This window comes from Acinonyx jubatus, chromosome A1 (genome assembly GCF_027475565.1).
Source record: "Acinonyx jubatus isolate Ajub_Pintada_27869175 chromosome A1, VMU_Ajub_asm_v1.0, whole genome shotgun sequence".
Taxonomy (NCBI): Eukaryota; Metazoa; Chordata; class Mammalia; order Carnivora; family Felidae; genus Acinonyx; species Acinonyx jubatus.
This window is the reverse complement of record NC_069380.1, coordinates 113,835,731-113,850,413: the sequence shown is the minus strand read 5'-3', so window position 1 is coordinate 113,850,413 and position 14,683 is coordinate 113,835,731. Positions and strand designations below refer to the sequence as shown.

The following is a 14,683-nucleotide window of genomic DNA, read 5'->3' as shown; positions in this document are numbered from 1 at the left end:
TTTCTCCAGGGTCCAGGGGGCCAGGGTAGTTTCCATCATTCCCATTGTGGTATTAATCTCATGTTACTGGCTGGATGTTTTGATTCTCTTGAGGGCTTCACTCTCATGTGGCATTTATTTTTTTGGTGAACCTATTCTATTTTTATTCAAGTTGGTTATTGTCCATATCTTGATTGACTAATTGTTTAACTCCATTGATCCCTAGATGGCAGGCTAGTATAGATCCCTAGTGAACTGCCTATTTCAAGATTATACATCCTGCAAATCCTTGTGTTTCACAGATGATCAAGGCCTCACGTTAGGGCACAGACAAGGTGAGGCCAGCAGAAAAGAAATCTTTCTCTCTGGGCAAGAAGGTGAGCATGTATACCACTTCATCAGGCAGGATCACAAATGATTAAGCCTGACCACATCCTCCCCTGAGATCTGCTTCCTTTCCACACTGCATAGGATCTTCTCAAGGAGTATTTCAGAACAATGGTATTTTTTTTATTCTGTTATTAAGAGAATGAAAAGGGGGCACCTGGGTGGCTCAGTCAGTTGGGCGACTGACTTCGGCTCAGGTCATGATCTCCCAGTTCATGGGTTTGAGCCCCGCTTCGGGCTCTGTGCTGACAGCTCAGAGCCTGGAGTCTCCTTCCAGATTCTGGGTCTCCTCTCTCTGCCCCTCCCCGACTTGCATTCTGCCCCTCTCTCTCTCAAAAATAAATAAAAATTGAAGAGAGAGAATGAAAAAAAAAAATTTACCCTGCTTAGAAATTCATGAGGACTCATGAGAGAGCACATAGCCCAGTGTGTCCTGAGTGACCGGTGGTCACTGGCCCTCTAGAAGACATAGCTCTACTTTGGGGATTTCACCTTAGTGTTTACTCAGCCCCATCTAACCTGTCAACCTAACCCTCATTTCCCTTTCCGGAACTCTGCCTTTTCCAGTTTTTCTCCTTTTCCAATGATCCAGGCTCCCTTTTCAGCCCTTGTTTTTTCACTTCACCCCAAGCAGGATCTCTATGTATTTTCTGTTTCAGTGCACACACCCCTGATGTCAGCAGCACCTGCTTCATGGCTGTGTGATCCGTATTGCTGCATAGGACCCTGCAGTGAAAAGGGCCTGTGCTTGGTTTAATGTTCTGTCCTTGCCATCTTCAGTTTGCAATAATTTTTAAAAAAATTTTTAATGTTTGTTTATTTTTGAGAGAGAGAGCAAGTAAGCATGTGGGGGAGGGGCAGAGAGAGAGAATGAATCCCAACCCAGTGCCACACTGTCAGTGCAGAGTACGATGTGGGTCTCGAATTCATGCTCGAACTCATGAACTGTGAGATCATGACCTGAGCCGAAATCAAGAGACGCTTAACCAACTACGCCACCCAGGCGCCCCAAGTTTCTAATAAGTTTTAAACAAGGGCCTCACATTTCCATTCTGTACCAGCCCTGAAAATTATGTAGTGAGTCCTGAGTGCCAAAGAGGGAGAAGGGCAACTCCTGGACCTGAGTTGCGCAGGACTCTCCTGGGCCCTGTGGCTGGGCTTGGCGATACACTCTGAGATCAGCTCTACCACCTTCCCCCTGACTGCTCCCACCCCCAACACTTGCTCACCTTTAGTTAACTAAAATATGATCTCTGACCCTTGGCAGATTGCCTGTATCAGTCACCTGAACCAAACTGCTTGGTTTCTGCAAAGGCAATCATTTCCATTTCTGTGATCTCCCCCCAGCCCCACCCAAGATTTACAAAGTAGCAGCTGCTGCCATCCCTCTGCACACAGACAGCTGACTTGCCTGCTGATTGTGAACATCCCAGTAATCCGAGTGCTAATGGTATTTATTCAGTCCAGCCAGCTTAGCCCTGAACAAGGTTTAGTCTCATTTATCTCATCAGAGACGAGCTACGTCCTTAATATCCTTCTGTTGACTTTGAGCACACCAGCGTCATTGATGTCGCTGAGAGGCATGCCAGGCCCCTGCCCTTTTAACTCACTCAAATCTCCAACTGTCAGGACACCCACCTTCCAGCCAGCAAGAACGACCTTGTCCCCACCCCCTGCATGAGCCACAGCTCTAGTCCTGAGTCTATATGCTAGGAAGGAGATGAGGCCAGCATATATGTGCCTCAGGCATCTGTGTTCTTGAGGAAATGGTCTTGGCTCTTTGTAGCAAACCCACTGTAATTTACTCTTACAGTCATTCTGCATTGGCTAGCATCTTGGCTTTCATTAGCATACCTTTAACACAGGTGGTTTTAGCTCTGCCTCATAGGTGAGGAAACTGAAATGAAAGGACTTGCCCAAGGTCATGAGCCATTGTTCACAGGATTCCCACCAAGGGCTCTCCAGGCCAGCCCTTGCACATCCCCTAACCTCACCCAGCTATTTTGGGGGAAACTTCATGCCCCAAAACACACAACAATGAACATTTGGAGCCCAAGGCTGAGCCACCAGGGAGAGAGAGGTTCTGAGAGCATGCTGGTCTCTGATCTTCCAGAGTGGATTGCTCAAGAAACGCCCAGCTCTCCTGTCCCTGCCTGGATGGACTGAGTGTCTTTAGAAACACAAACTTTAGGGGCACCTGGGTGGCTCAGTCGGTTAAGCGTCCAACTTCGGCTCAGGTCATGATTTTGCGGTCCGTGAGTTTGAGCCCCGCGTTGGGTTCTGTGCCAACAGCTCAGAGCCTGGAGCCTGTTTCAGATGCTGTGTCTCCCTTTCTCTCTGATCCTCCCCTGTTCATGCTCTGTCTCTCTCTGTCTCAAAAATAAATAAAATAAAGGTTAAAAAAAAATAAAAACAAAAAGAAACAAAGACAAACTTTATATTCTCCCCCTCTCTCTTCTGTGTTCCTTAGCCCCTCTACTGGGCATTACTAAAAAGCTGTTATCTGAGGGTATTATATGGACCCCCTGAAGTGTCTACGGCACCACTGAAGTTTGGGGGAGGGCCCAGAGTTAATGTGGGCTCCTTCATTTAAGTTCGTCAGGAGAAAAGGCGCAGCCCTGTGGAGGCCATTATTAGCCCATGGTCCTGCTCTACTCACCCAGGTTCTTCAGGATTCTGCTGTAGGTGAAAACGTAGGTTTATTGCCTTCTGAGAATGATTTCAGCAAGTGACAAAGCAAGTGACAAAGACATCAGTCTCTTTTTCCTTCTGGTTTACTTCTGTGTGAGCTCTATTCTCTACTCCCCTAATGGGCTTCTCTCCATGGGGATAGGGTGGGACCCGGCTGCTATCGGCATAACCATGCTTCTGGTTTATAGCAACCTATCTTATGGAGAACGAAACTTCTTTTTGTCCTGACTCTAGCATAGACTGAGTGCTCTGGTTATCCAGTCCTGGGTGGCCCACAGAAGCCATGGTGATGGCAGGCTGTGATGGACCATGGATCTGTACTCGATCCTCAAGCCTTTCTGTGGGTTCTAGGGGGTTGAGACCCGCCCCATCGGGACCATAAGGAGTGAGAGAGGCACTCTGAGGAGTGTCTTAGAGGAAGGGAGAGCGAAGAGTGACTCTACTGAGGGTGGGAAAGAAGGGATGCTGGTCACGTTAGAGGTACACACTACATACCCAGAGCCAACCTGACCTGGGAGTGGTAAACTGCGGGGCTCAGAGTGTTCTCCCATCTCATCTCTTGTCCCCAGGGCCACTGTCCTGAGGCAGATGCTGCTCCTGGGCCCTTTCTGGTGTCTGTGTGCCTTGAAGGAGCTTGTTACAACTCTTACTTTGGGTGCGGCATTTCCTGAGGAAGAAGCAGGAGTGGGCTCTGCTTTATGGACAGGTTCTGGGTCCTGCATCGCCCCTCCTTGGTCCTAGCCAGCAGGCCTCCTTGGCACTACAAACATCATGGCCTCCTGACCTGCACTGGTGCTGCTTGTCAGCTGCACCTCTCAGCCCCATTTTCCATGACTTTCCAGGGCAGCTTTGTACCGAATGGTGTCACCTCTCCACACACACCCCTGCTGTTCCCTGAGCACCTGCCCTTCCTCCTGTCCATAGCTATGCTTCACCTGAACTTCAGCTTCTTGCAATGCCTGTTCTCCAGTGCAGCCCTCCTGGCTCTCCCACCCCAGACCTTCCTGTTCTTTTTCTGATCCCCCAGAGCTTTTTGGTCATTCATTCACTCTGAAACTTGTAAATAAGGTCTGGTGGTGTGGCCTCTCTCCTATGTGAATCCTGGCTTGTTTGGTGGCCGATATCAGGCTGAGCTTCCCCCCCCAAATCTGCCCTGCATGTGGGGCTTCTCTGTGCAACCACCTAGCAGTGGCTGGCCTCTGCATCTTTGCTGTGACAGAGTGTGGTCTGGCCCTCTGCATCTTATATCAGGGCTCCTGTGGAGATGGAGTACCAGGGAAGCCCTATCTCTTAATGGCTTTTGGCATCTTTTCTTTACTCCTAGTCAGCTCATGTTCTATTTGGAGGATCCCAGGGATCTGCCTACATGGTTTGAGCCCTCTGCTTTTTGCCCTGGTACTTCTCTCCCCTTCTAACCATTCAGACCTGGGTGAGCACAGTTCCCCTCTCCCCCAATACCGCCTCATGTTCGTGACAGGACTATTACTCTGGATGGTGACCAGGTAGGTCCCTGTACTCAGCATGCTCAAGTGGGTCTCCTAAGATCCCCCACCCTTGTCTTCTGGAGTTGGCCGGGAGATTATCTCATCCCTGGGTCTTGTTCTCAGCAGATCTGTAAACCACGACCAAGCCCTATATGCTTTCTTTGGAGGGCCTTGTCCCTGCTGCTCTGTATGTTTTCTCTGATGCATCCTCTGAGGCTGATGTGATGCTGGGTCTCACAGCCCCCCTTTCTTAGGAAGCAGTTTTTGGTGTTTGTGTGAATTTCTCAACAGGGTCGTCTTTTCCTAGAAAAGACCCTGCCTGTTGCGGGTGAGTGTTCCTCAGGCACATGATGGCAAAGACAGTCCTAATTAGCTCACACTTTGATGAAGCAGCTGCTTTTCTCAAGTTGGGGGAGCAGAGGGCAGGGGAAGGACTCAGCTCCCAGGCTCCCTGTACACTGGTGCCCACCTGTCTGTCTGGAGAGGAGCTGTCAGCTTCCTTTCCCCAGAGACCCTGACCCATCTCCAGGCTGCTCCTCAAACCCACCAGTGGAGTTGCAGTGGGACAGGGTAGCACCCACTCTGCACGTCCTTTCTAGATGAGAGGATGCAGAAGCACTCAGGCACCTCCCATTTACAGCAGGAAAACTGGCTCAGCTTGCTAAGTCCTCTTTGAAACTTGAAGCTAGTGCCTGGTAGGAATGAAGGGTGGTCCATTGAGGCCTCACTTGGGCCCCATCACCATGCCATTGGGCCATCTTTGACAGAGCACCTGCTGTGTGGCAGGCTCTCTCCTGCAAGTAGCAGTGTGAACCCTCTTATTACGTGCCTCCCATTTCCGCCTGGGTTTCAGACCCTGCCTTACTCTGCAAGATGCCATGAAGGCCCCTTGCCGAGGTTGGGGGTTAGGAGGAGCAGATGCTTTTGGGGTCTCCAGGGAGCTGGTGGTCATGCTAAGGTGAAGGAGCCAGAGCCAAGAAAAGACTCGGTGCCCTTTGTGGGCTGTCTGGGTGAGTGCGAGAGCCAGCCTGTGACCTCTGGCCTGGCCCCTCCCCCTCCTCCTGGTTTTGGGCTTGTTGGGAGCCTGCCACCACCTTTCTTCTCTGAGGCCTCCTAAGTGGTTGATGAGGGAACCTTGACTACACAGGTCCCTCAAGGGCCTAACTACACAGGTCCCTGTGCTTGGCACTTATTCCCTAATTGATCACTAATTTGATCTTAGAAAGCAAGAGGTTCCCAGACATATCCCCTGCCTGGCACCCTGCCCTATGGAGGTCTCAACAGCCAGGCTCCTATCCTTTCATCTAGGAGAGTTGTGCCTGAATGTTTGAACCTATCACTCTTTCTTCAGCCCAGAACAGGGAGAAGATCTCCAGAGGCAGCTCTAGGTTTTGAGTGTTTTGGGGTTGCTGTGTGTTGGTTGATACAGTTCTGGTTGTGCACATGTGTCATTCTTGCCCTGTTTTCCTGGATCCCATGACATAGGCTCTGTGCTGAGTGCTGAGAGTACAGGGACAATCACAGTAGCTACTCTCACAGTGGGGAGGCATCTGGGTTGGCCCTGTTTTAGGATCTACTTAGGGTTAGAATCTCCTTAGATCTCATTCATTCTCCCTGTTTTCTTCCCACAAGCGTTGACTATATGTGGTCTGTGTCCATCCAGGACAGGAAAGAGGAATGGGCTCCAGCCCCGGGACTGGAGGAGCTCATGCTCAGAGGAGGACAGAGTTTTTAATAATTGCTCCCCAGTGTATGTTTGCCTGGGATCATGGAAGGAAGAAGAACCTATGCAGGCTTGGGGAGTGTGGGGGAAGGCTTTCCATGCGAGGGACACTGAGAAGCACCTTTAGCATCAGGAGATCCTAAAATGGTAGAAGTGATTTCTCTTCCCAGGTCATCCCAGCCCGTTGGCTGCTAGACGGTAGGGCAATGGCATGAAAGCCGTTGGCCCTGTCATTTTGGTCATAGGCCTTCATACCCGGGTGGATGTTTAGCAATTGGCCTGTTCCCTCAGCTAAGTTCTAGCTTGTCCCAAGTGGGAACACTGCCTTGTGCGCCTTTTTTTCCCTAGGGTATGGCTCTTATGTTAGCATCTCCCTAACCACCCAGATCCCTGGGGAGTACAATGGCATTCCCCCAAGTTGGTGAGTAGGTACAATGTCATGCTGTCCTGTGCTTTCCCCCCAGCAACCCAAAGGTCCAAGTAGAGGCCATTGAAGGGGGAGCCCTCCAGAAGCTGCTGGTCATCCTGGCTACGGAGCAGCCTCTCACTGCAAAGAAGAAGGTGTGTTTCTGTTCCGTTCCTCCTGCCCAGCCCCTAGCACACCTGTGGAGCCTGAAAGGCACGGGTCCCTTTTCAGACTTTACATTACCCTTGGGATCTGAGTGGTCATCCACGGGGTGGCATAGGGGAAGGGGTCCCACTCACCCAAAGCAGCATGGCAGCCTGCTGAGCCATCTGGAGGCCTAGGTTCAGCTCCCATGATTAGTTTCGGGTGTCACCTTCTGGCTCCCTGTCCTCGGCCTTTGTCCACTGGGTGATGTTAAAGGTTTCCTGTCCTGGCCTCTCTTCTGGCTCTCACAGACCTGTGTTCTGGAGTGTAGCTATCCCTGTGGGTGGTGGGTGGGCCAGGGGTGGGGTAGTGGGTGCACCTCTGGCTGCCTCCGCTGGGCCTTGCGGCAGGGCCAGCTCCACATTGCTCCTCACCCTCTGCAGGTCCTGTTTGCGCTGTGCTCCCTCCTGCGACACTTCCCCTATGCCCAGCAGCAGTTCCTGAAACTGGGGGGGCTGCAGGTCCTGAGGAGCCTAGTGCAGGCGAAGGGCACAGAGGTGCTGGCTGTGCGTGTGGTCACTCTGCTTTATGACCTGGTCACTGAAAAGGTGAGTGCCTGGATGTGTTGTGCCTCCCCCTCACTTTACTTTGCTTCTGGCCATTTGACCCCCGCCCCCTCCCACATCTTTTCTATCTAGCCTTCCATCCTCATGACAATGATCCTGAGAAAATGTGCCAGACTATGCTGGGCAGATGGGGATGCTGTGAGGGCCCTGCACCCAGAATTTCTGAGACCTCCGGGAGGGTATCCTGTGGGAAGTGACTGTTAAACTGAAAGCTGAGGGCTGGTGAGGAGAAGCAGGGGCAGGGGCACTGACAGTGGCCAGGCTAGAGTATGCAGGCGGCAGGCTCAGCATGACGGAAGGCCAGAAATGGCCAGGTCAGCCCTTCATGGAATGAAAGGTCATTTCATTTGGCTAAAGCCTAGGGTGGGAGTGATGAGGAGCAGGTGGGCTGGAGCAGCTGTGTCTGGGAGCCCTTGCAGCAGCCGGAACACTAATTAGCCAGAGGCTGGAATGATGCTGAATCTTGATTTTAGAAACCTGGAGGTGCCTCCTCTGGGAGCTTTGCCTTTGGGCGAGGGCTCAGAATGGCTGCCCTCGAGGGGCCCGGGGACCCCTGTTGTTGCCACCTGGGAGGATACTTGGTGTCCAACCCACTTTGGTGTTTGTGAGCCTGAAAAGTATCTTAATTAAAGCTGCATAAAACCAGCCAGGTCTGTATTCTTAATTCAGCGGCTACAGAGAGCATTAGCCGGGCTTTCTCAGCTGCCTCTCTCGGGCTGCACTCTCCCTAGAACAGCCGACTGCGGATTTAGGAAGCAGGGCTGGGCAGCCGCTGGAACCAGTGCTGAGTGTTGGAGACTGAGAGGCCCAGCCTGCCTCCCTGCCCCTGCCTCAGACTGAGGGTCAGAGTTGTCTGTCGCTGCTTCTCGGTCAGTTAGTTGCAGTTGTGTGCTCACTCTCTGGCGCTGTTTCTCTTGGCCTACCTTGTCTCTCATTCTTTTTGCCTGCCCCACCCGCTATCTCTCCCTCCCTCTTCAGGCTGCAGAAACCCATAACAGCAGGCAGTCATGTGGTGCTCACATCCAATTAATAAGGCCTGGGCACAGTTGACTTCTTGGGAAGGGGCAAGCAAACCTGGAGAAAGACCTGCATGTTGGCTTGGCCTTTCCCAGGAGAAACTCACCTCTTTGCTCTGGTGTACTGGGTATCTCTTTGCTGTCCCAGTCCTGGGTGGCGACTCCTGTGACATTGGTGTATCCCCAGAGAGCTGCCTGAGTCAGCTGGCCCCCGGAGCTTGCCTTGAGGCTTTGGGGTGCTGTGAATGCTGGGGAGGGATTGGTGTCTCTGCAGACAGTACAGAGACACCTTCTATGGGGTGGGATGAGGAGGGTGGTGGAGGAGTTGCAGCCAGCCAGAGACCTTAAGGCACACGTCAGCCACACTATGCTTGAGGTAATTCTTGTGGTTCTTTGGAAAGAATGGAGAACTAATCAGACTGGGACTTGATTGGAGCTGCCTGAGATGGAGGCATGTCAGGTTGCTATTTGAGGTGCCCCACACCTTGAGGGTGGTGTTGTGGCAAAGTAGCAGCTGAAATGCAGATTTCCCATGGAGAATGGACCACCTCTCAGATTGCTGCTTCTGCAGAGTGAGATGCTGGCCAGTGGTCGTGAATCCACATCCATTCCATGCCTCCATGGAGCTGAGGGGATACAGGGATGACCCGCTCACCGGTTCCTTCCACCACAGGTGGTGACTGGTTGTCTGCCCTGCCCAGTGCTCTCCCAGGTCCCTGGTCCCTTCTCTCTTGGTGCTTTTGGGCAGGCTTTTATCCGAGTATTACCTGGAGCATGTGGTCTGCAGAGGCTTACAAGTCAGGGGCTCTGACCTCTTCTGGGGAGTCAGGAGAGGCACTGAGATCTGAGGAATGAGTTATTATGGAGTTGGGGTTGGGTAGGAATGCACCTCCAAGCTGTACCTTAAAGGCTCTGGGGGACATTTAGTGTGACAGGTGCATGAGTGAGGGTGGATATGGGGATGAGGCCAAGTGCAGGTCAGGGTGGACCCTGCAGGGCCTTGAAGTCCTTGGGAAGGGGTTTAGTCTTCATCATCAGAAGTGCCCAGTGGTGGAGGGTTTGGGGCTGGGCAGCAGTCTGCCATCAGAGGGCTGGGGGAGGCAGGTTGGGAGTGGGAGGCACTGGACTGACGAAGTGCAGTGCGGGACAGGGCACGGGGGCAGAGACAAAGGGCTGGGAGGACTGTGATGTTCTAGAGGCGGAGCTGTGGCACTTGAAGGTGGGTTAAGAAAGGACTACCAGGTTCCTCTCATTCTTTTCTGTTACAAGATGATGATCCCTGCCCCTGCCTGCTCCCTCCACCAGGCCCCATGGACCCCAAGGCCTTTAGGTGGTGCACTGTGGCCCCTGGTCTCTCCTGGGCTTTCCTCTTGCCTTCCCTGTCCTCTGTATGCCTCATTCTCACCCAGAGTTAGGGCCGACATTTCTTCTTTCTTCTTGCAGGGACACTTAGTACAGCCAGGAAGGGACATCTCCCCACTGTGCACCCTCTGCCTCTGCATAGCCTTCCTCTTACATTTGAAATAAGCTGGAAACTTAGCTGTTTCAGGTGTTTCCTGCCTCTGGCAGCCTGGCAGAGTTGGCTTCCACCACTTCCTGCTAGTGGGGATGGGTTTCTGTACTTTACAGCCATTGGCCAAGCATGTGACTTTCTGCCCAAATTTATCTCAACTCCCCAGGCCCTTGGCATAAAGGCCATGTTCCTTGGAGGCACAGCCAGGGTTCTGTGTGTTTTGGGCTTCAGCCTGACCCTCATGCCCCATGGACAAGAACAACCTGCCCTTTTTCAGATAGGAGGTGGGCCCAGTCCTGGTGTTGCGACCCTCCTGTATGTGGACCCTTCATCTTATCCACTTGGAGAGCTCCTCCTTGGCCTCCCACCTCAGGGAAATGCCATCTTCTCTGCCCTGTGTCCTGACTCCTCTGAGGGAGTGGATCTAGTGGTGGTGAGGACGGTGCTGTACACACCACTTTACAGCTAACGCTGCTTCAAGTGTAGATGATGTGATTCTACTTGATAGCAAAGGTCATGTTTTGGGTGTGCTGTGTGCCGGATGCTGGCTGTGTGTGTGTTCACTACCCCAGTGAGTCCCCCCAACAGTCCTGAGGGGGGTCATGTCATTGCCACGTAAGAGATGATGCAGTGGCAGCCTAAGGCCGTTTGGCTGTCCGTAGTGGAGCAGGAATTTGAACCTAGCCTATCTGCCTCCACACTACACTGCTGAACTAAATTCATCTTGCTATTTAGGAAATATTCAGTTAATTTTCACTCTCCTGCTAGACACTGAGCTCCTTGAGGGCTAGGATGTGGTCTCCATCTTGGTTTCTCTGGCACATTGCCCAGCTGTTTTTGATGAATGCATGGATGGATACAGACAGGTGGACGTAGGGATAAATGGGTGGGGGAGCTTGTGTGAAGTCATGAGTCCAGCTGACCTTCTCCCATGTTGGACTTTGGAGGCACAAAAGGATGGAGGCAGAGGGGTGGACTCATGGTCAGCCACATGCCTTCCTGTCTAAAGGGCAGAGCTGACTGATGTTTGTGTGTTCTCTCCTCAACCCCATCCCTGGTGTGTGGCCACACGGATGGCAGATGTTTGCGGAGGAGGAAGCCGAGCTGACCCAGGAGACGTCCCCAGAGAAGCTGCAGCAGTATCGCCAGGTGCACCTCCTACCAGGCCTGCGGGAGCAGGGCTGGTGTGAGATCACTGCTCACCTCCTGGCCCTCCCTGAGCATGATGCCCGCGAAAAGGTGCTGCAGACCCTGGGAGCCCTCCTGGCCACCTGCCGGGACCGCTACCATCAGGACCCCCAGCTCAGCAGGACACTGGTCAGGCTTCAGGCTGAGTACCAGGCTCTGGCCACCCTGGAGCTCCAAGATGGTGAGGATGAGGGATACTTTCGGGAACTGCTGGGATCTATCAACAGCTTGCTGAAGGAGCTGAGATGAGATTGCCCCTAACACCAGGACTGGACCGGGGCACTGGTGAGACTGTTGGGCACCAGCTTGGGTGGGCTATTCAGGGGATACCAGGCAGAAGGGAGGACTTCCTTACTGGGGCCTGAGTATCATCTGGGCAGTGCTGCCTTGGCCATTAAATGGAGGCATGAGAGCCATTGTCTGTTTTGTGTCTCTTTAGGTGGGGCACAGTCCTATGGTTGGGGGGCTGTGTCTGGGAGCCCCCTAGGGCAGTTAGGCAGGTTGTTGGGTGACAGGCCACTGAGGGGCCCCTGATGACATGCCAGATGGTAAGCCCACAGCATCTAGTAATAGTCCCCATAGGAACGGTCCGGGCTCAGGAGTTGGAAAACCCTGGCTGGCACCAGCTCTTTAACAACCAGTAGCTCTGCGACCTTGGGAAGTCATTTACCTTCCCCTGACCCTGTTTTCTCAACTGTCATAGGGGAGTGCCATTAAGTGAGAGAAAACATGCATAAAGCACTGCATCAGGGTCTGGCATCCAAGCTCGTTCTTTCCCCCACCTGGCTCTGAGGGAAGGTCTGGGGGATCATCTCACGGACGCTGTACTATATTCTCAAGTATTAACCTTGAGGCCACTGGCAGTGGTGGAAGCCTGAGTGCGTGTCAGCCCAGGCAGCTTGTGGGCTAGGGTGGAGCAATTGGTGCTGGGCCTGGGTGGTGGAAGGATTGGGGTGGCTTGTGGCTCTCAGGAAGCCCTTGGGTGTGTAGGCCTTACTCTTGGAGAGGAGTGATCTCGCTAAAGCTAGAACTGTGGCCCACCTGACAGGGCAGAGGTGTGGCTCTGTGCCCCAGCCCCTCCCCCGTGTCAGCCGAGGTACTCTGTGGAGGAGGCCTCGAAGGCGGGGGCAGCCGAGCCTGGCAAGTCCCGGCCCCCACCCCACAGAGGCTGAGTGCCAGGCTGGGAGCCTGCTGCAGGTTGCCACGGCAACCCCGGCCCTGGGCTTTCCTGATTTGGATTCTGGTGCTTTTGTTTTTCAGCCTTTCCCAGTGCATCACAGGCTCTCTCCTGCTGCTCAGGCAGCCCCTCCTGGCCTCCATGTAGAAATCTCCCCATCCTGGCCTTGCATATAGAAATCACAGCTTCACTGAGCTGAGGGGAAACTGAGGTCCTGAGAAACATGGGGTAGTGGGCAGTTTCCTTCCCTGTGGTCCCTTTGTTCAGCCTTACACCCTCTCCTGCCCACCTCATACGACAACACACAGGAAGCTTGGGAGGGAGCTCTTGCCTGCAAACAACCCTCCCAGGGGGGGCAGGAGGGAAGCAGGAGCCTGTTGTGCCAGGGTAGGAAGCCTCAGGGCTTGGGCATAGTGGGGATCAAACACAAAGTCTATCATGTGTTGGGTGCTTTCTGCCTCACTGCCGTTAAAACCTCTAAATCACCTTCAAAATACATTTTACAGATGAGATCATGGCTCAGAGAGGCTAAATGGTCTGCCTGAGGTCACACAGCTTGTGGCAGAAATAGAATTTGGTTTCACCGTGAAAGGCTTGATTATGTGGCTCAGAAGGTGACAGTGTTGAATTTGACCGGCAGTTGTGGGAGGGAGGACCAGGCTGGATGGCAGAGCAGCTGTTCTGTGATGGAGCAGGGCAGGGTTCAGAAAGGAGGTGCTGGGCCTGGCTAAGGCCAAGGTCAAGGATCCCTTTAAAGATAGTATCAGCAGACTTTGTGGGTGGATTTGAGACAGGGAGTAGGGAGGATGGGGATGCCCCGGCCTATGCTGCGAATGAGGAGGACTCAGGGTTGGGGAAAAGTCTGGTATGGGTCTCATCCTGGCAGAGGTGAGCACTGAGGTTGTGGGAGCAGGTACACCTTTGAGCAAAGGCTGGCAAGAGCATGCTAGCTGTGGAGGGAGCCCTTGGGCTGACGTGGGCTAGTAGCAGCTGGGGCTGGGGTCCCCAGAGCCCTTGAGTCCTTTGTAACTTCCAGAGTCTGATCTGGGATATGGGAAGGATATGGGGATATTCCTCCCCATGGGAGGAATAACAATAGTAGGAGCTTAATTGAGGACCCCAGTATCTCTTCATCCTCACGTATGCCGCACAAAATGACGTAACTATAAAGCTGAAAGGAGACTTTGCGCCGTGAGCTCTTTGGCATTGCGAGAGTCACTGGGACTGAAGAAGGAACGTCTGGGGGCTCTGGTGAGGGCAGCCATACCAGAGCCACATTGCTGAGCCCACAGGCCAGGTGAGTGGATTGCTACAACTCTGTTCTCCACTCCACATACACACAGACTAGACCTTAGGAGGGTGAAGTTTGGTCTGCACTGTTCTCTTACTGGTCTCTGATGTCCTGGGTCCTGAAGCAGACCCTCTGGGACAGAGGCAGCACTGTGACCCAGGGCTTGGGCCCTGGCTGCTTGGCTGTGGGTTTTGGTTACAGCACCCAGCTTGTCATTGACTATTGTCTACAGGTCCAGAAGGAGCCTTTCTCTGCCCTCCCTTTGGGTGCCATCCTGGGAACTGTGGCCAACCAGTATGACCTGGGCTGAGTTAGGAAGTGGTAATGGGGACTGTAGCCACCAGAACTCGAGGTGATGTGACCTCTTCCTGCCAGGGCCTGGAGGCTACTCTCCTCTTCTCCTGCTCCTGTCATGCACTAGGGCCTTATGGCAAGGACAGGATGGAGAGCTCTGACTGGCTGACACCCCATAGGCCCTGGGTTATTATTGCTTACCTGCTCCTCGACGTGGCTGAATCAGTGCATCTATGTTGGAGGATGACAGGGATGGGGAGTGGAGTGCTGGTCCTTGGCCCCCCCTTCCCCCTTCCTTCAGCAAAACTTGGTTTTTATTAATTTAGTTGTTCATTCATTCTTTCATTCACACTGTGTTAGTTAAGCCCTTAGCCCTTGTTAGGCCCCAGGGTTCTGAGGTTGGTGAGCCACAAGCCCTGCTGTCAAGGAGCTCACATTCTGGTGATGGAGGCAGTCGCAGTGTGACATGTACTCTGACAGGGAAGGCCTGGGTCATTTCGAGCTGAGGAGGCCCCTGACTCTAGTTCAGTGGGTCAGGGGAGGCCCCCCAGAGCCAGTGATAGCCAAGCTGAGACTTGAAGGACACTTGGAGAACAAGCTGGCTGAGGTGGGGAAAGGTTTCAGGCCCAAGGAGCTAGAGGAAGATTTATGGTGAGAGAGAGAGAGAGATCTCTATTTGAGGAACCCACATGTTCAGTAGAGCTGGAAGAAATGATGGTGGGGAGGGGCCAAGTAGAGCCACATACACATCTTGTCCAGTGCCT

At 53.1% G+C, this 14,683-nt stretch overlaps 1 protein-coding gene across 7 annotated transcripts in view; it reads left to right on the top strand.

The window, feature by feature from the left end:
* Window positions 1–11,569, top strand: part of SIL1 (SIL1 nucleotide exchange factor) — a 285,078-nt gene extending 273,509 nt beyond the window's left edge. For all 7 annotated transcript variants that reach the window (XM_053221646.1, XM_053221630.1, XM_053221633.1 and 4 more), the window contains 3 exons: window positions 6,729–6,825; window positions 7,258–7,422; window positions 11,050–11,569. In XM_053221646.1, coding sequence (XP_053077621.1) covers window positions 6,729–6,825; window positions 7,258–7,422; window positions 11,050–11,406 — 619 coding nt within the window. In that variant the 3' untranslated portion in view covers window positions 11,407–11,569. The remainder of the gene's footprint in view (window positions 1–6,728; window positions 6,826–7,257; window positions 7,423–11,049) is intronic.
* The last annotated feature ends 3,114 nt before the right edge of the window (window positions 11,570–14,683 follow it).